This window comes from Sus scrofa, chromosome 5 (genome assembly GCF_000003025.6).
Source record: "Sus scrofa isolate TJ Tabasco breed Duroc chromosome 5, Sscrofa11.1, whole genome shotgun sequence".
NCBI classification, from domain to species: Eukaryota; Metazoa; Chordata; class Mammalia; order Artiodactyla; family Suidae; genus Sus; species Sus scrofa.
In genome coordinates this window covers 20,411,594-20,435,164 of record NC_010447.5, presented here as the reverse complement: position 1 = coordinate 20,435,164, position 23,571 = coordinate 20,411,594, and the positions used below count along the sequence as shown (strand labels likewise).

The 23,571-nt window shown below is 35.9% G+C and overlaps 2 protein-coding genes across 2 annotated transcripts; both read right to left on the bottom strand.

Annotated features, from left to right (window-relative positions):
• LOC102166430 (olfactory receptor 6C68-like) lies at positions 9,617-10,990 on the bottom strand. Its single transcript, XM_021091757.1, has one exon. The coding sequence runs from the start codon at positions 10,805-10,807 to the stop codon at positions 9,740-9,742; it is 1,068 nt and encodes a 355-aa protein (XP_020947416.1). The 5' UTR covers positions 10,808-10,990; the 3' UTR covers positions 9,617-9,739.
• Positions 19,055-20,056, bottom strand: LOC100627963 (olfactory receptor 6C2-like; the record flags this gene model as incomplete). The annotated part of the gene is given in 2 exon segments (XM_021091222.1): positions 19,055-19,897; positions 19,900-20,056. Coding segments are annotated over 2 exon segments (807 nt in total), but the record flags the coding sequence as incomplete, so codon positions are not given.

Genomic DNA, 23,571 nt, shown 5'->3' with positions numbered 1-23,571 from the left:
GAGTCAGCATCTGTTCTGCAAAGAAGTTCCGTCTGTCCTTTTTTCAGATTCCACATGTCAGTGATAGCATTTGATGTTGGTGTCTCATTGTATGGCTGACTTCACTTAGCATGATAGTTTCTAGGTCCATCCATGTTGCTAAACATGCTGGTATTTTGTTCTTTTTAATGGCTGAGTAATATTCCATTGTGTATATGTACCACAGCTTCTTGATCCACTCCTCTGTTGATGGACATTTAGGTTGTCTCCATGTTTTGGCTATTGTAAACAGTGCTGCAGTGAACATTGGCGTACATGTGTCTTTGCGAGTCGTGGTTTTCTCTGGATAGATGCCCAGGAGTGGGATTGCTGGATCAAATGGTAGTTCTCTGTTTAGTTTTCTGAGGAATCTCCATACTGCTTTCCACAGTGGTTGCACCAATTTACAATCCCACCAACAGTGTACGAGGGTTCCTTTTTCTCCAGACCCTCTCCAGCCCCTCTTGTTTCTAGACTTTTGGATGATGGCCATTCTGGCTGGTGTAAGGTGGTAACCTCATGGTGGTTTTGATTGGCATTTCTCTAATAATGAGTGATGTTGAACATCTTTTCATGTGTTTCTCAGCCATCCATATGACTTCTTTGGAGAACTGTCTGCTTAGATCTTGTGCCCATTTTTTGATGGGGTTGTTTGTTTTTTTGGTGTGGAGCTGTAGAAGGTGTTTGTAAATTTTGGAGATGGATCCCTTGTCAGTGGATTCACTTGCAAAGATTTTCTCACATTGTGTGGGTTGTCTTTTCATGTTGTTTAGGGTTTCCTTTGCTGTGCAGAAACTTTGAAGTTTGATTAGGTCCCATTTCTTTATTTTTGTTTTTATTGTCAGTAGTCTGATAGGTGGATCTGAGAAGATATTGCTGTTGTTTATGTCAGAGAGTGGCCTATGTTTTCCTCTAAGAGTTTGATAGTGTCTGGTCTTCTGTCTAGGTCTTGAATCCATTTGAAGTTTCTTTTTGTGTATGGTGTTAGGAGTGTTCTAATTTCATTCTTTGACATATGGCTGTCTAGCTTTCCCAGCACCACTTATTGAACAAGCTGCCTTTCTCCATTGTATATCCTTGCTCTTTGTCATAGATGAGTTGGCTGTAGGTGCGTTGGTTGAATTCTGGGCTTTTTGTCCAGTTCCACTGATCTATATTTCTGTCTTTGTGCTAGTACCATGCAGCTTTGATGGTTGTTGCTTTGTAGTATAGTGTCATGTCCGGGAGCCTGATTCCTCCAGCTCCATTTTTCTTTTTCAGGATGTCTTTGGCTATTCTGGGTCTTTTTTGCTTCCAAACTTGAAAATATTTTGTTTGAGTTCTGTGAAAAATGTCCTTGGTAATTTGATAGGGATTGCATTGAATCTGTAGATTGCTTGGGTAGTATAGTCATTTTGATAATATTAACTCTTCCAATCCAGGAGCATGGTATATCTTTCCATCTATTTGTGTCATCTTTGATTTCTCTCATCAGTGGCTTATAATTTTCAGAGTACAGGTCTTTTGTCTCTTTAGGTAGGTTTACTCCTAGGTATTTTATTCTTTTGGATGCTTCCCTAATTTCCTTTTCTGCTCTTTCATTGTTAGTATGTAGAAACGCTGTCGATTTCTGCGTATTGATTTTGTATCCTGCAACTTTGCCAAATTCGTGGATGAGCTCTAACAGTTTTCTAGTAGAGTCTTTAGGATTCTCTAGGTATAGTATCATGTCATCTGCAAATAGGGACAGTTTTACTTCTTCCTTTCCAATTTGGATTCCTGTTATTTCTTTTACCTCTCTGATTGCTGTGGCTAGGACTTCCAGAACTATGTAGAAGAGTGGCGAGAGCGGACATCCTTGTCTTGTTCCTGATCTCAGCGGGAATTCTTTCAGCTTTTCACCATTGAGAATGATGTTCGCTGTGGGTTTGTCGTATATGGCCTTTATCATGTTGAGGTAGGTTCCCATTATGCCCACTTTCTGAAAGGTTTTTATCAGAAATGGGTGTTGGATTTTGTCAAAGGCTTTTTCCACATCTATTGAGAGGATCATATGGTTTTTATTCTTCAGTTTGTTAATGTGGTATATCACACTGATGGATTTGTGGATATTGAAGAACCCTTGCATCCCTGGGATAAATCCCACTTGATCATGATATACAATCCTTTTAATGTATTGTTGGATGCAGTTTGTTAGTATTTTGTTGAGGATTTTTGCATCGATGTTCATCAGTGAAACTGGCCTGTAGTTTTCTTTTTTTGTGGAATCTTTGTCTGGTTTTGGTATCAGGGTGATGGTGGCCTCATAGAATGAGTTTGGGAGTATCCCTTCCTCTGCAATATTTTGAAATAGTTTCATAAGAATCGGTGTTAGCTCTTCTCTAAATGTTTGATAGAATTCGCCTGTGAAGCCATCTGGTCCTGGACTTTTGTTTGTTGGAAGTTTTTTAATCACAGTTTCAATTTCAGTTCTTGTTATGGCTCCATTCATCTTTTCTCCTGCATCTTGGTTTAGTCTTGGAAGATTGTACTTTTCTAAGAATTTGTCCATTTCTTCTAGATTTTCCATTTTATTGGCATATAGTTGCATATAGGAGTCTCTTATGATCCTTTGTATTTCTGTGATGTCCTTTGTTACTTCTCCTTTTTCATTTCTAATTGTATTGATTTGATTCCTCTCTCTTTTTTGCTTGATAAGTCTGGCTAAGGGTTTATCAATTTTGTTGATCTTTTCAAAGAACCAGCTTTTCGTTTCATTGATCTTTTCTATGGTTTTCTTTGTTTCTATTTCATTGCTTTCTGCCCTGATCTTTATGATTTCTTTCCTTCTACTAACTTTAGGTCTTGTCTGTTCTTCTCTCTCGAGCTGCTTGAGATGTAAAATTAGCTTGTTTATTTGGCTTTTTCTTGTTTCCTGAGGTGGGCTTGTACTGCCATAAACTTTCCTCTTAGAATTGGCGTTTTCTGCATCCCATAGGTTTTGGAGTGTCGTTTCTTTGTTGTCATTTGCTGCTAGGTATTTTTTAATTTCCTCTTTGATTTCTTCAGTGATCCATTGGTTGTTTAGTAGCATGTTGATGAGTCTTCACGTGTTTGTGTTTTTTGCAGTTTTTTTTTTCTTGTTGTTGATTTCCAGTTGTATAGCATTGTGGTCAGAAAAGATGCTTGATATGATTTCAATTTTCTTAAAGTTACCGAGGTTGGATTTGTAGCCCAGGATGTGATCAATCTTAGAGAATGTTCCATATGCACCTGAGAAGAATGTGTATTCTGTTGCTTTTGGATGGAATGTCCTATAAATATCTATGAAGTCCATCTGGTCTAATGCTTCATTCAGGGGCTGTGTTTCCTTATTGATTTTCGGTCTGGTTGATCTGTCCATTGCTGTAAGTGGGGTGTTAAAGTTTCCCACTATGATTGTGTCATTGTTGATTTGTCCTTTTAAGGTTGTTAGCAGTTGCCTTATATATTGTGGTGAACCTGTGTTGGGTGCATAGATATTTAAAATTGTTATAGCATCTTCTTGGATTGATCCTTTGATCATTATGTAATGTCCTTCTTTGTCCCTTAAAATATTCTTCATTTTAAAGTCTATTTTGTCTGATACGAGTATTGGTACTCTAGCTTTCTTTTGGTCCCCGTTTGCATGAAATATTTTCTTCCATCCTCTCACTTTCAATTTGTGTGTGTCCCTAGAAGTGAAGTGGGTCTCTTGAAGACAGCATATATATGAATCTTGTTTTTGTATCCATTCAGCCAGTCTGTGTCTTTTGGTTGGGGCGTTTAGTCCATTAACATTTAAGATAATTATTGATATGTATGTTCTTGTGTGTGTCTATTTTTGATTTGAATATATATATGTTTGAAATTTGTATATATGTGTAGTTTCTAAGCCAACAACTGTTAATATTTACATGGTGAAAATATAGGTTTGCATCATAATTTTGTGCATTATAGTCTCTATGGATAAACCATTATTTAATAAAGTTCCTCATATTTTACTTGTAAAATTATATGTTAAAAATTTTATATAGACATCCTTTTTTTTGGTAAACATAATTTATATTGTCAGAAGAGGAATTCTTAAGGCAAAAGCCACTTACATTTTGGAATTTTGAGATATATAATCACACTTTACTTCCAGTGTGTAATACCACTTCTATACACAAGTGTTTGGGTCACTCATTGGCATCTTGAGATTATGGGACCTGAAGGAATTCCACCTTGATTCCTTGCTTGGGTTCTGAGTCAACTAGAGAGAGAAAGTAGGCAAGTAAATATGGAGTAAACTACCTGTTTTATTACAGAGGTATTGAAAACACAGCTTTAAACATTCCACTAAGAGTATCTTGAATTGGTCATAGCTATCAGATAGGCAGTGCTAGAAATCCAAATCCACTCCAGCACCTTGGACCCTTTTACTGCAAGATTTTAAACAGTCTGAAATCTGTCTGTAGAAAAGCTAGTGTAACAGAGGAAAGGGAACAGGATGGATTGAGGGTATCATATCTTTGTTCAAAATCCACCCATCAGGGGAAGGTTAGGGAGGAGGGAATTTAGGATATTAAACAAATAAATTATTGAATAATATCCATGTCTTAGAAATAAAGCATTAGAGTACCTACCTATCTTTACAATCTAATTGTAAATAGGTTTATCTAAGTTTTATTAAGTATAGATTATATATTTTCCATATAGATTATAGATTTTTAAATAATTAAAATTATTTAAGATTGTAAATCTGACTGGTTTCACTGTTTAAATTAGTTAGATAGTTTGCATTTTCATTGAAAAATTCTATGAATCATGTTTTTTAACTTTTCAGGAATTAGTCTATATTAAATGCACCTCCACTTGGAGAGCATATGAAGTGTACGGACTGTGTTTTTCTTCCTGATATTGACCACATTCCTAATATTTTTTTCTGAACCAAATTGCCTTAAAATTTAAGCCCTTGGTTAACAAAGCCATATGGTTATATCACTCAAAGGAGAAAATCAGTTCCTTTAAGATAGAATACCTTCCTCTTTCCCAGCTTTCTTCTTCTTCTTTTTTTTGGGGGGTGGGGGTCATGTCCAAGATGTAAAAGCTCTGGGGCCAGGGATCAAAGTGACACCACAAATGTCACCGGTGCCACAGCAGTGTCAATGCCAGATCCTTAACCTTCTGTGCCACCAGGGAAAGACACCTTTGCATGGCCTAAAACTGTTAATGAAAAATGAACCTTTCCACAGAAAAGAAAATTATGGACATAGAGAACAGACTTGTGGTTGCCAAGGGGGAGGGAGTTTGATGGAATGGGAATTTGGGGTTAATAGATGCAAGCTATTGCCTTTGGAATGGATAAGCGGTGAGATCCTGTTTTATAGCACTTGGAACTATATCTAGTCACTTATGATGGAGCATGATAATGTGAAAAAAAATGTATATGTGTATGTGTGACTGGGTCACCTTGCTGTACAGTAGAAAATAGACAAAACACCGTAAATCAGTTATAATGGAAAAAATTAAAATCATTATAAAAAAAGAAAATTTACCTCCTATTCTTTTTCCAATACCAAGTACTTAAATATGCCATCTAAAACAGGCCATTTAAGATCAAACACTATAGATACTCTGGTAATAAAACTTCCTAGGTAGAGATATTCCAAATTTAGATGGTAATAATTCTTACAATATATAGATTCTTACAATATATAGGCTTAGTGTCCTTAGAAATTAGTTCTAGAATGTTAATTTGTGAAACAAAATTCTCTCACCCTTGTGCATTATATGTATAAAGAAGATTACAAAATCATCCTCCCCAAGTTTTAATTCTGTATATTCTTTTTTTGTTCCCAGCAGCTTTCCTGGTATGTATACTTGATATATAAAAATGCACATATTCAATGAAGACAGTTAGCTGAGTTTACACCTATACCTACATCTCCGAAACCATAGCCACAATCAAAGTCATGAACACTCCACCACCTTTATTTTCAAGTAGAGGATAGTTGATGTTTGGCTAGAATTTGGATTTTTTGTTTGTTTGTTTTCAAAAACTAAAGCCTGCATTGGTATTTTCTAAATTGGATTAATCCCTTCAAGGACTTAAAAGATGTCCATCTAGCTTGGCCACTTTCAAAGAATCTGAAATGATAATAAGACAATACATTTATTATGACACTCTCTTTATTCTTTATTCCAGCATACAGACAATTTATTTTTTTAAAAAAGTCAATCTTTTTAGCAGTTATGTCAAAAATCTAACTTTCTGAGAAATGCCTGTTTTAAAAATGTCCATATATTTAAACCCTGAGAGGTATTTTTATTTTGTAGATGATATGTATTTAACTTTCCAATTTATTGTCTCATCCAGTGTTCTTCATTTCTCATGGCATCTTTAAGAGTACATGTTACTATTTTTCTTAGTTGTAAAATCAATTTATTGTTTTTTTTTTCTTTTAGTATAGGTATACTGTGATGAATTCACTTAGTTTTTGTTTTCCTGAAAATTTCTCAGTTTCTCTTTAATAATATATTGATATATATCACATAACTCATAACAAAAAGTGTAATAAGGGTGCAGAATTAAATTTTACTGGTTAATAATTCCTTATAAATATATATAACCACCACCCGGATAAAGATATAGAATTTCACCAAGAGTCAAGGTAATTCTCTATCAGTCAAGATTCTACCAAAGGTAGCCATTGTTCTAAGTTCTCTTATTATATTTTACTCTGGCTTGTTTATGAGCTTCATCTAAAGGAATTAATATGCTATGCCTCTGTATCCATCTTATTTTGTGCAACATTTTTTGGAGTGTTTGTGACATCGAAAAAGTTGTAAGATAGAGCAATAGCTTGATCTTTTTTGACGCCGTAGGTTGACTCAGTGTATAAGCAAGCCAAAGTTTATTTGTATTGCTGGTGATGTCCATTGAAGTTGCCATATCTTGCTTATTTTTAATAGTCCAGAAAGAAGCTCTTATATATAATTTTTATTTACATATGCATACATTTCTGGTGGTAACATACCTAAGATTTTATTTGCTCGTCATGTAGTATATTTTACAAAGTGCTTGTATCAGTTACACTCCTGTGAGTAGTGTGTTAAGTACACCACATTTCATTAGCACTGTGGATGGGTGCCTGTATGTGTGCCTATAATCATATCTGTGGTCCATGTTCTTTTTTTTGTTTTTTGTTTTTTTGTCTTATGTCTCTTTAGGGCCGCACCTGTGGCATATGGAGGTTCCCAGGCTAGGGGTCTAATTGGAGCTGTTGCAGATGGCCTATGCCAAGGCCACAGCAATACCAGATCCCCAGCAATGCCAGATCCCAGCTGCATCTGCAACCTACACCATAGCTCATGGCAATGCAGGATCCTTAACTCACTGAGCGAGGCCAGGAATCACACCCACAACCTCATGGTTCCTAGTCAGATTCGTTTCCGCTGCACCACGAGGGGAACGCCCTATGTTTCATGTTCTTAATTGCCATTTAAGTATTTCTTTATGTGAAGCTCCTCTTGAGGTTATTTTGCTCATTTTCTTTGCCTTTTAATCAACATTATTGAGGTATAATTGATAAAAAGATAATATATCCATTTAAGAAGGTAAAGTTTGAGAAGTTTTAAAAAATAAATCCATATAAGTAATCACCACACCACAAGATATGTGAAAGTTCTTTATCATCCCAAAACATCCCCTCATGATGCTTTGGAGACAGTGCACTCCATTCTGATCTCTCAGAAGTTCCTGGGGTAGAGGTTGAATCAGAGCTGCAGCTACAAGGCCTACAGCACAACCACAGCAATGCTGGATCCAAGCAGCAGCTGTGACCTATACCACAGCTTGAGTAATGCCAGTCCCTTGTCCCATTGCATGAGGCCAGGGTTAAAGCCTGCATCCTCATGGCCGCTATGTTGGGTTCTTTTTTTTTTTTTTTTTTTTTTTTTTTTTTTGTCTTTTTGGTCTGTTGTTGTTGTTGTTGCTATTTCTTGGGCCGCTCCCGGCATATGGAGGTTCCCAGGCTAGGGGTTGAATCGGAGCTGTAGCCACCGGCCTACGCCAGAGCCACAGCAACGCGGGATCCGAGCCGCGTCTGCAACCTACACCACAGGTCACGGCAACGCCGGATCGTTAACCCACTGAGCAAGGGCAGGGACCGAACCCGCGACCTCATGGTTCCTAGTCGGATTCGTTAACCACTGCGCCACGACGGGAACTCCTATGTTGGGTTCTTAATCCACTGAGCCATAAAGGGGAACACGCATTCCGTTCTCATTTGATCACTCACCTGCTTCTGTCACTACGGATTTTGTTAATGTTGTTGTTGTTTTAGAATGTTAAAACTATGAAATGCAGCATGTGTGACATCTTTTATTCAGAATAATATTTTTGAAATTTTCCATTTTCTTTGTTCTAGCGGTTTATTCCTTTGGGCAATTGAGTGGTTTTCCATGGTATGAATATACCAAAATAGGTTTCTCTGTTCTTTGATGAACATTTGGGATGTTTACACTTTTGAGTGGAATGAATCCGGGTGCTACAAACATTCATCTATTTAATTTTGGGGATGTCTGTTTTCATTTTTCTTCAGTAAATAACTAGGAGAGCATTTATAAGACATACAGTAACTAGGTTTAACTTCATATGAACCTGCCGGAATATTTTCCCAACTGGTCGTATCAGTTCATGTGTGTCCACCATCACTGCATGATGGTTCCAGCTGCTCTCTGTCCTTGTTTGACTTATGTTGTCAGCCTGGAGTCTAACTGTAGCTGTTCTAATGAGGGTGTGAGTCATTTTAGTTATAATTTGAATTTTTCTGATTATTGGTTTTATTGAGCTCGTTTCCTGTGCCTATTAACTATTCTTGTAACTTCCTTTATGAAGTGTCTACTGAATATTCTTGACCATATTTATTTGGTTTTTATTATTGAGTTTTGATAGTATTGTTAAAGATACTTGCATCTATGAGCATGAGGGGTATTGGTCTACACTTTCATGGTGATTTCTTTGTCTAGTATTAGTATCTGATTTATGTAGATTTCTTAAAATGAGAAAGTATTCTTTCCTCATGTGTTTTGAAAGAATTTTCATAGATTGGATTATTTATCCCTTTGATGCACCAATGAGGCAACATAATTTTGGAGTTTTCTTTGTGAAAAGATTTTTAGGTATTAATTCAGTTTGTAAAATAGAGATGTATGCAAATGTTCTGTTTCTTTTTGTGTGAAGTTTGTAATTTGTATCTTTCAAAGATATTTCCCATTTCATCTAAGATGTCAACTATATTGGTGTCCCAATGCTCAAAATTTTCCCTAATTACTATGTTGACATCTCAACAGATGGATGATAACTAGACTTACTGTGGTGATCATTTCATCATGTATAAAAATAGTCATTATGCTGTACACTTGAAAGTAATATAATATTTTATGTCAATTATAATTCATTATTAAATAATGTTATCTATACACTGATATTATTAAAAACCCTGGGAAAAACATCTAAAAGAAGAAAAATCAATGACTTAGTTATGATAGGTTCTGTGTACAGGATTAAAAATGATGTATTTTGTTCCTCACAAAGCAATGATTAATAATTAGTACTTTAGTTTTTGAACTGAAGTGAAAATGAATGATTAAATGCCAGTGAGGTCATCCTGATTGGTCTATAAGCTAAGAAAATATAGTATTGGTTGTTAGCTTTATGAAAAAAAATAAGGTAGATGTGCATTTTTGGGTAGGTATATCAAGAGATACATTTTACTTTCTTAAAAGAAATACAGTTTTTTTTGAGTGAGTCATGAAAGGCTTGTTTAACTTGCTTATTCCTCAGAGTATATATAAAAGGATTCAGCATTGGTGAAATGGAAGAAATAAGCAATGCCACTCCTTTATTGAGATTTACCTCTTCTTTGGCAGATGGTTTGATGTAGATGAAGATGCAGCTGCCATAGGTGATGGAAACGACAATCATGTGGGAAGAACAGGTGGAAAAAGCTTTTTTTCTTTGTTGGGCAGAAGGGAATTTTAGAATCGTCCTGATGATATTTATGTAGGAGAGAACTACACATACAAGAGTGATGATGAAGGTCAGCACAGCAGAGGCTATAACCATCTGTTCAATTAACTGGGTGTCTGAGCATGAGATCTTCAGGAGAGGAGATGCATCACAGGCAAAATGATCAATGAGATTAGAATCACAGAATTCCAGATGAAAACCTAAGCTGAGTGGAGGGAGGATAATCATAAGTGCTGCCCCCCAACAGCAGACAGCCATTGTTTTGCAGAGTGTGGTGCTCATGATTGTCATATAATGCAGGGGTTTGCAGATGGCCACATAGCGATCACATGCCATGGTTGCCAAGAGAAAGAATTCAGTTACCCCAAAGAGATCTGTAAAAAACAATTGAATGAAACATGCATTATAGGTAATTGTTCTGTCCCCAGTTGATATATTGTATAGGAATCTTGGAATACAGGCAGTTGTAAATGAGATTTCTAGGAAAGAGAAATTTTGGAGGAAAAAATACATGGGGGTTTTAAGGTGGGGATCCAGCAGGGTGAGGGTGATGATGGTCAGATTTCCGGTTACACACAATATGTAGGTGAGAAATAGAAAAAGGAAAAGCAAGAGCTGCAGCTGAGGATCTTCTGTCAGTCCCAGAAGGATGAATGTTGTTATTGCAGTGTGGTTTCCCATCAGTGACTCCTGGATTTTGCCAGCCCTACATGTAAATATCAGAGAGATTTGAAGTGCAGAATTCAATGACACCATCATCCTAGTGATGAGCACTCTCTTGTATATTTGACTCATCTAGCACCCATGAGTTTTACTTGTTGATGTGAGGACTGCATTTCCTATTTTACAGTGAGCTGAGCTCCCCAGTCTATTTATACATAATGACAAGTGAAATTAATTATAAACTTTAGTTTTTGAATTACAGACTGACTTTTTCTTTAGAACCTCTTAAAATTCACTTATAATGAATTAAGTATTTTTAGCTCCTACCGTGGGTTGTGCTTTTTTTACTATATTAAATTTATTTTTCATTTTATATTTTATAGGTAGTTTATAATTCTGCCAAATGTTTTCCTTCAGTTCTTAAGCAAAGTTTTAAAAACATAAATTAACTTCAGTTCATTCCTTTGCTTTAAAGTTTGGGAATTATTTAAATCCTAAAATAAAATTTTATACTAGAATCCAAACAGGACATTTCAATCCTTTCTTAAGAATTTTTTATATTTTAATTTTTTATATTTGCTTTCTAATGAGTGATCATTCATTTTCAGGGCAAAACTCGTTTTGACTCTAAAACATCCACATTTGTAGTTTTGTGGTTCTAGTCAAAGCTTCAGTTCCTATATCTTATGTTACTTCCTGGATTACATTGTGCAGTACAACCTGGTTACTTTGTTACACTTTCATCATCTTGTGAGGTAATGCAGAGTATAATGTATCAACTTCTGCAGGATATAAAAGCTGTATGTTGATGCTTCATTTAATCACTTGAAATATATTTTGAAACATATTGAAGCATATTTGATTGAAACATATTTACACACCATATTTTGGAGGAGAAGTCAAGACAAAAGTTGCTGAATATCCTCCCCATGAACCTCTCTTTCCTCCTGTTTCATTTCTTTCAAGTCCACATTTTTGCCTCTATTTTTACATTTTGCATTTATTTCTCAGTGGCTTACTCTCTGGCTTTCAACCTCACAGTTTTGATAAAGCACTCCATTATGTATTTTCCTATGAATTGATTCAATATAAATATAATATAAATGTATTACCATACAATCATAATAATAACATACTCACACATCTCTTGCTATGGTCCAGGCACTGGTCTAAGTATATTACAGATGTCATCCATACAAGCGTTATGATATCCTGTGAGGTAGGGATTTATATGTTCTCCATTTTAAAAATGGGAAAAATGGGGCACAGAGAGCTAAAGTCTATGTCCACTGTTTCCTAGATGAATAGTAGTCACCCAGAAGGGCTCCAGAGTCCTGGCCTGAATCACTGCACTCTGGTTATTGATGCACATTTACCTGAATATCTTGGTTTCATGACAACATTATTTGTATTGGTAATTTAAACAAAGGTACTATTACTATATAATTCATGGTCAAAACCAAGATACTTGAGATGCCAAGAGGAGAAGGAGTAACATATATTTATGCATCGGATGTGATTGTGCACTTGAGGGAAAAAACTAAATGTGTTCAGTCAGTCAATTCATGTGGCTGATGGGGCTGCACATCACCAAAGTGCAGCTAGCTAATTTTCTATTTTGTTTTTCATTCCTGTTTGTATATTGATTCTTCCATTATGGTTCAATATTCCTTTCAGTGAAATATTAAGGCTGAAGAGTAGGGACTATATTATTCTGGCTTAATAAGATCAAGGTCGGTGAGAATCATTTCTCACATATCCTCAATTATACTGATAGATTATCATAGTTTTCTAACCTGTAAGTAATGTCCTCAGGACTCCAGTCTTTTGCGTTTACTGAATACAAAATGGATCTCCTAGGAATAAGCCATTTTCTTGTGTTTTTAGAATATTTTTCTCAGAAAGTACTCATACATGTACTATCAGAGCTTTTTCTTTTTTTAAAGAAAATTTCCCTTTATTTACTAATTTTTAAAATAATTCATTGTTCCTTTAGCATTGTCCACATATGACCAAGGAATTTTTTTTTAATTAAGGTATAGCTACATTTTAACATTATATTACTTTCAGGTAAGCAACGTAATAATTCAATGTTTGTACACTTTGTGAAATATCATCACATTAACTATCGTTAACATCCATCACTTTATATAGTTACCAAACATTTTTTTCCTTGTGATGAGGACTTTTAAGATCTACTTTCTTACTTTCAAATATGCAATACATTATTAGTAACTGTAGTCACCATGCTGTAAATTCCATCCCCATGACTGACTTACTTTTTAGCTGAAGTTTCTATCCTTTGAGCCCCTTCTACCATTTCTCCTCCTACTCCACACTCCTCACCTCTGAAACCACCAGTCTGTTCTCTGAATCTGTGAGTCTGGTTTGTTTGTTTATTTTTGCTTTATAGAGTCCACATATAAGTGAGATCATACAGTGTTTGTCTTTCTCTGTTTATTTCACAGAGTTTTGAACAATGTCTTTCTTTGATCTGAGCAAGTAAACCCTACCTACTCTACTATAGGCTCAGTATACAGGACGAAGTCCCCATTCTAGCCAGATGCCATCACAGGGAGGGATATTAATTGAGGCTCAGGATAGATAAAGTTTAATGGAAAGCTAATACCCTCTTCAACAGTGCATTATCATCTGATGGTGACCATAGCTGACATTGAGAAACTCTGTTCTGTTTTTTTTTCTTTTTCATGAAATCACTTCACCTCCCAGTAGTTCTCTTGGTATTTGACTCAGTTTTGTTTGGGCCTTGAAACTATTTCATTTTTAATAATCAATATTTTGCTTTTATCTTAATCCAGTCTTACGTAAATATTAAATATTTAACAATGCCAACCTATTCAAATTGATGAATTCCTGCTTTAAGTATTTAACAGAGTGTTTTATTTGTGCAAATGATGAAAAAAATGAATAAAATTTTCTGCAGTCTGCAGTTGGTGTGTGTGTATGTACACTTGGATTTTATTTTTTGTGTGTCCATGTGTGTTTGTGGGATATTTTATTTCTGAATATTTCTCAACCAGGCCTGCTAATGATTTCTGGGGCTTTCATTCTAGAACAAAAACTGTATCTCATAAATGACTGAAGTATAGTCCCTTCAAATGCTAACCATATTGGTTATTGAAGTCTAACCTTTTGCTTAAAGAGAGAAAACTGTCATGACATTTCCCATCCACCTCCCACCTTCTGCCAGAATTCATGCATACATGCTGTGAAAATAACTGAGGCAGAAACATTTTCATACTCACCCTTTAAGCAGTAGGTTACTTCATGGCATCTCTTGACAGTTTATTTGAACATTCTCGTAATGAGACACAGACTGAACAGGAATATGCTAGTGGAGACCTGAACACCCAAGTTTTCTGAGGAAACCACACTTGGCTAGAAATTCCCTGGAAATACCCAGAGCCCTCCTATATCATATATCACACCATGTACTTCCTATTCCATAGAACTTCTATGAGAAAACTGTGCCATTTAACACCAGGAATATATACTCCTCTTGCTAGCTAAAATAAAGTAATGGCTGTTCTAAAGGGCTGGGTATATCATAGGCTATAGAGTGATCAGGGTTAGTCAATCTTTTAAACTCATTGGTTAGGAGAACATATTTGGCACCAAATAGTGTGGCTTGTTAATTTATGTATTCCACCTATAACAAGAATCATTAAAGTCAAAAAACAAAAGAGTCCATGGAGACCCAGGTTTGAAAGTCACCAAGGAATATTAATATAAAATTTTGGTCGTTAACCTTATGGCAGTGGGGACAGTGCCCTTAAGGACAAGAAAATGAAAGAATAATATTAGATACACCATGATGGTGCTGGCTAATATAAGTCAAACAAGGAAATGTTTAATTTTTTTCCTATATAGTCTAAGGCAGTGAAACTGGCAGATAAAATCTTCTCTGCTTCCCTTATGTAGTTCATGGATATTATGAAAAAATGTAAAGGTAAAAAGAAAAAATGACATGGAGATTACCATTGTAAGTTATTTTATAAAAGTAGTGTCCGAGATTTTCTCACTCAGACTTAAGTGCATAAGTAAACCTACAAAAACTGAGGTAATCTAACATTTCATCCAACCTGTTATGGTCGTCCTTAATTATTAACACATGGAGATTTATAGCAATTTTTAATGACTGAATTTATATAAGTTAATCTCTCTTTTATAATAATTACCACCAGTTTGGAAACTTATGTTCACATTTTTTGTAATAAAAAAATACTACTGTAAAGTTTTTATGTAAATATCTTTGCACACATGACTGCTTATACTCCAGATAATTCCTCTACGAGAAATTCTTAGTTGTAGGTAGACAAGTTTTTATATTTTTATGGCTTTTGATATAGATTTCCCATCAGATGTATTAAAAGTATATGTAGTCCCAGTCCAGAAATAAAAATCATAAGTATGAATGTGATTGGGTGGATAAACTTTTTTTTTTTTTTTGTCTTTTGTCCATTTAGGGCCGCACCCCCAGCATATGGAGGTTCCCAGGATAGGGGTCTAATCGGAGCTTTTGCTGCCAGCCTACACCACAGTCATAGCCATGCCAGATTCGAGCAGCATCTATGACCTACACCATAGCTCATGGCAATGCCAGATCCTTAACCCATTGAGCAAGGCCAGGGATTGAACTGGCAACGTCATGGTTCCTAGTTGGATTCGTTTCTGCTGTGTCATGACGGGAACTCCTGGGTGGATAATCTTAATATATTGTCTTAGAAAAAGACTGAGCATCTTTGTACTAGAGAGGTGTCTGCAACTCCACAAATATAGAGATCAGTAGGCCATTCAATATATAATCTTGTCTTCCGTAGTATAAAGGGACATCACTAGAGGCTTCTCCAGTAAGGATCAGAGATGTCGGAGAATAATGAATTAAAAAACCACCTTCACTACTTCAGTAAACTCTTGAGAGGCTGAGTGAGACCTTAACAAAAAAGCTAGAAAAGTGCACTACAGCAGGAGCTCCTAATGTTAATTTTTCACTCCCAGAAACACTAAGCAAGTGAATATGTCCCAGTGATTATCTGGGTAAAAAAAAGAACTTCCCTGTGCTTTTTTTGTGGCCATCTGAAAATGCATGGATTACATGACAGTGTCTGGAGACGCCTTCACCTGCTGTTTTCTGGCAGCAGAGAGCATCATCCTCATTTCAGTTACTTCAGATTTCTCCTTGGATGTCTGTGAATGTTTTCTTTAATCACTTTTGTTCTCTAATGTATAGTCTATGCTCAAAAATCCCATGATCAGAATCCTGGTTCATAAAGCATGTAGTTGCAGAGGTTGCTGTTGTAATACTCATTATTACTTTATATATGTATATCTATCCTATCTGTACACCATTAGGACAATTTTAATCTTAAGGATTGTTTTCTCCTGTTTTGCACCCATTATTGTATATTCTCTGACTGAAGAAATTGAGCTTAAATGTTTATCAACTTTCAAACAATGAAGACATGTATACAAAGAAAGATTTCAATATTAGTGTCATCTAGTAAATTCAGTTGAAGCCATTTTTTATATGCTGAGAAATAAGGCAGAAAAATAAGAATATAACATAATCCAAACAATTGTCTTTTAAAGAAAGCAGTAAACATTTCCTAAAGCCTTTTGTTAGTTTTTTATTGCTGTATAACTTAGGACCACCAACTTAGTGGTTTAAAACTGCATGCTTAATATCTCATAGTTTCTGTGCATCAGGATTCCAGGCACAGCTTTGCTGGGTCTTCTGCTTAGGATCTTTAATCAAGGGGTGAACTGTGTTGTGTACTCATATGGAGGCTTAACTGAGAAGAGATTTGCTTCCAAGTTCATGGGTTGTTTTGAGAATTTATTTCATTATACTTGAGGGCCTGAATCTTTGTCCTATAATCATGGTATATCTATCTATCCATTCATTTAGACTGCTAAAATATTTTTTCACCAGTGGTCAGTGCGTTGCATTAGAGAGGTCTTGGATACCTTTTGTTGGGCTTTTTTTCCCTTACATATTTATTATTATTTGATGCTTTTTTTTTTTTTTTTTTTTTTTTTTTTTTTTGTCTTTTCTAGGGCCACACCTGTGGCATATGGAGGTTTCCAGGCTAGGAGCCACAGCATTGCGGGATCCAAGCCACATTTGCAACCTACAGTATAGCTCACGGCAATGCCGGATCCTTAACCTGCTGAGCGAGGAGGCCAGGGATCATACCCACAACCTCATGATTCCTAGTCGTACTCATTAACCACTGAGCCACGACGGGAACGCCTGATGCTATGTTTTAATTAAATTTCTGATTACTGCATTTTATTGACCTTGTATCTCTTAAACTTATTAAAATAGTTACAGGAGATTTTTGAACATATTCTTAAAAATTTTCTATGTAAATAGAAATGCAGTGAAATATTAAGACAGTTTGTGTCTTTCTTTCCAATCTAGACCTTTTTTCTTGCCTTATTATTTTGGCTAGAAACTCTAGTACAATAATGAGTAGAAGTGGTGAAATTAGACCTTCATATCTTGGTACTGATCTTAGAAGGTAAGAGTTCATTAATTCACGATTGAATATGATATAAACTATATGTTATATATGTCAACTTTAAACCATCATTTTAATTAATTACCTGAAATTGAGTAAATAATGTTCAATTTAATTTTAACTTTTTTTTTTTTTTAATGGCTGCCCCTGTAGCGTATGGAAATTCTCAGACCAGGGATTAAATCTGAGCTGAGGCTGCAAACTACACCACAGCTACTGCAACATCGGATCCCTTAACCCACTGTACTGGGCTGGGTATTGAATCCATGCCTCCTCAGCAACCCTAGCCACTGCAATCAGATTCTTAACCCACTGTGCCACAATGGGAACTCCCTTATTTTAATTTTGAAATGGAAATTGCCAGTATCTACTTTAAATACCTAGGACATAAAAGTTTTTTTTTTTACATTAGACAAAATATAAGAATTAATAAATATACTTTTTAAAAAAATAGTTAAAATTTCCAGCAGGATTTAGTAAGAAGTATTCAATAATTTTTATCTTGGATGGTCTCTTCCTGTTAAGGTGGCTTTGCCCAAAAATGAAAGGCTGCTTGTATGCAAATGGAGGGCAGGCTGCTCTTGTGATGATGCAGCCAGAGGCACTTATGAGACATTATGCAAACTAGACAATATTGTACATTTATGGCACAAAAAATAGTTTAGCACATTGATGGGCAGGCCAAGCAGATGGCCTTACCTAGAATTCAGTTGCCAATACAAATATATTGCTTGATTTTAAATTGTACATATACAACTTTGGGAGTTGTAAGTAAGTCTGTTTTTTTCAGGGAAGGTGGAGGCGAGATTCTGGATTTATAGAAATTGGTAAGCTGAATAAAATTTCCTGTGAAGTGGCCAGGCAATCGAATTCTCCATTTGCTATAAAACAGTGTTATGGTTCTAACTTTAGTTGTTAGTATGAGCTCTAGGTGGATAGAACAGGCAGAGTTTTCCAGGATCTCATCCTTTGAAATTCTGTTTTGAAGTACATTCAGGGACGAAGGGGAAGATTGCAGTAGGATGGACAAATTGCATTCTTTCACCAGGCCAAGTGTAAGAGTTATGCCTGGAAACAGCTGGGGAGATGAAGAGATTGTTAGTTGCTTAGCAACCTACCCCTCATTATTTTTTCCCAAATGATACAAAATTGTAAAAATGTACAAGTAAATTCTACACCAGGGGTGGGCAAACTTTTTCAGTCAAAGGCCAGGTAGTAAACATTTAAGGCTTTGGGGACCATGAGGTCTCTATTAGACTACTTCACTCCTCCATTAAAAGCAGCCAGAGGAGTTCCCGTCACGGCTCAGTGGTTACCGAATCCAACTAGGAACCATGAGGTTGCAGGTTCGATCCCTGGCCTTGCTCAGTGGGTTGATGATCCGGTGTTGCCATGAGCTGTTTCGTAGGTTGCAGACAGCTCGGATCCCGCGTTGCTGTGGCTCTGGCCTAGGCTGGCGGCTACAGCTCTGATTAGACCCCTAGTCTGGGAACCTCCATGTGCCACGGGAGTGGCCCAAGAAATGGCAAAAAGACAGAAAAAAAAAAAAAAAAGCCAGAGATATTATACAAATGCGTGGGAGTGGACGTGTTCCAATAAAACTTCATAAGAACCACTGATGTGTGTATATATAACTGAATCACTTTGTTATATAGCAGGAAATATCACAACATTGTATATCAAGTATAAGTCAATCAAATGTTAGGATCGGTGGTGGATAGATCTTACCCTCAGGCCTTAATTTTCTGACTCTTGATGTACAATGTGGTCCTAACTGCTAAGTTACTTCTAAGTCGTTTTCCCAAGTGTTCAGCAGGGGGCCTGTGGTGGAAGAGATGTTGACAGTGTCTCTTTATATTTATAATTGTGGTTGAGAGGGAGAGAATTTGTTCCATGTAGTTTCACAAATCAAGATTTGAAGGATTCATAAGAAGGTTAATCTTACTGAACTAGTTAGGATTTTCAGAAAAAAAATGTTGAGTAATAAATCCGTCATTTTCATTTGATTATTTAAATTTAGCTTGCTCTTACTTGTGTAGGATAGATGCAATTTTTTTGATTGTGTCATTGAAAGCTTGTTTCACTTGCTTGTTCCTCAAAGTATAAATAAAGGGATTCAACAATGGAGCAATAGATGTAGTGAGCACAGATGCTCCTTTGTTAATGTCCACCTCTTCTTTGGCTGAAGGCTTGATATAGATAAAAATACAGCTGCCGTAGGTAATGGAAACAACAATCATGTGAGAAGAACACGTGGAGAAAGCCTTCTGTCTTTGTGAAGCAGAAGGAAATCTGAGAATTGTCCTGATGATACATCTGTATGAACGAACAACACCTATCAGTGTAATGATGAATGTCACGACTGCACAGATTATAACCATCTGTTCTATGAGCCATGTATCTGAACATGAGATCTTAAAGAGAGGAGATGCATCACAGCCAAAATGATCAATGGCGTTGGAGTCACAGAATTCCAGCTGGAGGCCCACACTGAGTGGTGTGATGATGATCATCAACCCAGAGGTCCAGCAGCAGAGGATAAGGATGGTGCAGACTCTGCCGTTCATGATGCTCATGTAATGCAGGGGTTTGCAGATGGCCACATAGGGGTCATAGGACATGGCAGCCAGGAGAAAAAACTCGGTGGCTCCAAAGAGTCCAATAAAAAATATTTGGCACAGGCATTATAAGTCATGGTGTTGTCCCCACTTGATATACTGTACAGGAGTCTGGGGATACAGACTGTTGTGAATGAGATTTCTAAGAAGGAGAAGTTTCGAAGAAAAAAATACATAGGCGTTTTAAGATGAGAATCTGAGTGTAAGAATGATAATGGTCAGGTTCCCAGTAACGCTCAGCACGTAGGTAAGAAATAAGAAGATAAAAATCAGAACTTGTAGCTCTGGGTCCTCTGTAAGTCCCACCAAGATGAATGTTGTTATGACCGTGTGATTTCTCATTATTACCTTCGGTGTTCTAGGCGATGTGTGTGTAAAAAGTCAAAGAGAAACTACACAGAAGAAAGGAAATAATGAGTCAGAAAGAGGTGAAATAGAAAACAGAAAAAACAAGAGAGATGATTACTAGAATCCAAAGCTGATTCTTGGAGAGGATGACTAACATGGATAAACTGTGATGGAGACTGATCTGGAAAAAAGAGAAAAGATGAAATTTATCAGGGATGTGAGAGGTGACATCATTACAGATAATACAGACAATAAAAAGATTAAAATGGAATATTTTGAAAAAGTTCTGCAAAGTAGATTTGGCCATTTAAGTGAATGAACTAATTCTATGAAAAATATTATCTGCTAAAGCTACTTTAAAATGAAATCTCTAACCAATGTAGCCCTATCTCTAATATTAAAGTAAATAAACGCATACTTAAATCATCCCACAAGAAGAACTGTGTTCTCAGGTAGCTGAATTGTAGATTTCTCCCAAACATTTAAAATCACATAGAAAAATACCAGCACTTTACCAATCCTCTCATACAGTTGTTGGAAGCAAATATTTAACATTATCTGATGGAATTTCCAATTGCGTAGATAAGATATAAATGATAACCCTAATAAAAAAGGGAAGAGTAAAGGCTATACGTATATTTACAAATAAATATCAGGATACATTCTTTACTTATATTTCAAGGTCCTACTTGACAGAAGTTATTTACTCCCGTGATCCTCATAGAAGATACTATGATGATGTTGAAGGTACTTTCTTCCACAGGAGTTTGTATCATGCCTCCCTGACCCTTCAGTGCACCAATTTTTGAGCAGTAGAATGCAGTTGCTCAGGCTGGGTGTTTCATCAGCTCACCTGGTCACAGCTCCATGACTGTTCATTCAAATTTTTGCTAATATAGATCACTTACAAAATGGGAATTATAGACAAGTAACTCTAAGGTAATGAGGCTTTTAAAAAGTTCTGGATATGAGCTAAGAATAATTTTCTATTGTGTTGTATTTACTTGAACTTTTTGGTGGAAAGTCCCTTGATTGTGTGTGGGGGATACTGTTTTTTATTTTACTGATAGTACAGAGGGCTAACTACTTAGATGGTTGTCTAGATAGACTAGGATTAGCCTTTTGTCTGGATGTTGTGTTATTGGATGGTTAGTTTCAACCACAGCTGGCTCCTGAATACCTTCTTTGACCAAATTGTCTCCGATGGAACCTATGTAATGAAAGGCAGATTCAGATTCTCTAGACATTATCAGTGAGGACAAACACTGATGTAGGTTCATGGGTGAATAATTTGGTCTAAATGCTATTCCCTCTCCTGCTTTGTAGATCCACTGTTGAAATACTTACAGTAGCTCAAATTGAGAAACACAGGATCGTTTTCCCCTAGAGCCCACCTTCCTTCCTTCTTGTGATCATCCGTTCTTCATTTCCCGTTGTAACCTGTAGCAAAAGTCTCTACTGCCTTAACCCAAGATGAAAAACCACCTTTTTGTCCTTTTAGTCACATACTTCAGAAACATGTTTCAGAAACCTTCTGACAAGTTATATTGCAGGTGTATCTTACTAATTTGTATCAGCAATTTTTGTTTAATATGCCTAGATGTCAAAAATATCTGTTTTAAAAAGACAAGATTTTCTAGATGAAATATCAAGCCAAGTTTTATTGAGTTGGAGAGGTATATTTAAGTATTTGAGAATATGTGTATCTGTGCACATGCACATGTGTCACTGTGGGAGCAATAGATGTTACATTATATGCCGTCAATATTGACTGTATTATTGCCACCCACTTAGCAAATTTATAAAACAAGCTTAGAAATTTCTTAATTGCTGCCATGATGAATATTCTTGAAAATGACATTCAAGAAGTGAACTCCCCATATCCTTGTGAACTCTTCAAATTAAAAAATACACATGCACATATTTCATATAATGTACATTTGTATATGAATGTTTGTCTAATATAGATATACACTTAGGAAAGAGAGTGATTTTGATTATTTTTCTAAATTACAGAATAGAAAAAATTAATTTGAGAAATATGCACATACTTACACATTAATCTGTCATTCAGGCTTCAGGTTTTGTTTTCTCCCAACAGATTCTCTTAATTAAATAAGAATTATTAGTGGTGACATAGATTTAGCCTAGTGATTCTTTCTCTCTTAACTTTCACTCAAAGATAGCAGTGGAAGTGCATCAATAATCTATATGAATTTCTATGTTCCTGTGTCTAACATTTACCATGAATGACTGCATCAGTCTAAATTTGAAAATGGACATTTCTGCATCATCTGAACTGCTAGATGGAAGGAAAGACTAGTAAACAAACACAAGAAAACCAGAAATTCTCTCTGATTCTCGAAACGTTGATGGTCTGATCCAGCAATTCGAACACAAAATGATTATCTGAAAAGTTTCACCACGGATGTGGCTGAGGATGCTTTCTTTATATGATCAACCTGGAGCAGATAAGAGCAACTAAGGTTAAAAAAAGGGTCCTTGAGGACCCGCATCAAAGTCACTAATGAATGTAAAATATAATAATATGGAAAAACAAAACAAAAAGCTAACTAATGCACCTAGGAATTGGGACTGTGTCCTTGCAGACTGGAAGATGCATTCCTAACACACAAGGTCAGGATGCATCATCAGTCTACTAAATCTTTGCCAAAATAATGATCCAAATAATATTTTATTCATGTTAACTCAGTTTGTAATTGCTAATATTATAGCATAATTTCAAATATTTATTGGTAATTTGTGCTTTATTGATGAAAAGAACATGACTACCTTTCACTGATTTTGCATTAAAGTTATTTTTTAGTCTTTCCAAGATCTTTGCACATATTCAGGATATTAAGTCTTTGCAAGTCTTAGAGTTTGCAAATCCGATTTTATGATTTGTTATTTAACATCTAATACAATTTATGGTTGGTGGTGATCAATTGGAAATTTGGTTACATTGTAGTAAAATATACTCACCTTTGTTTTATTCTTTCTGAATCTGTTGCCATTATGTGAGAAGCTTTACTGATCCTAATCTTGTCATATACTTCTATTTTATTCCAATTATTTTATTATTTTGTTATGTTATTTGCGTTAACTCTGCATCCAACATGCACCAGTCAAGCAGATAAGGAGGTTTCCACAGAAAATACTGTGTAGAAAGCTCACACAGTGAGGTGGGAGGGACACAGCCCAGGTGAGCATGGGATGGGGGAAATCAAGTGGAAAGGGTTTCATGTGTCATGAGGTTTTGAAATGGTGATTTCAAAAATTTTCCATTCCCTCTGTATGAATAATTTGGCATTAGAATGCTTCTGTTGTTTCTCTTTTTCAGTATACATCCATATTCACGTCACTATCCATACCAGTATCTGTA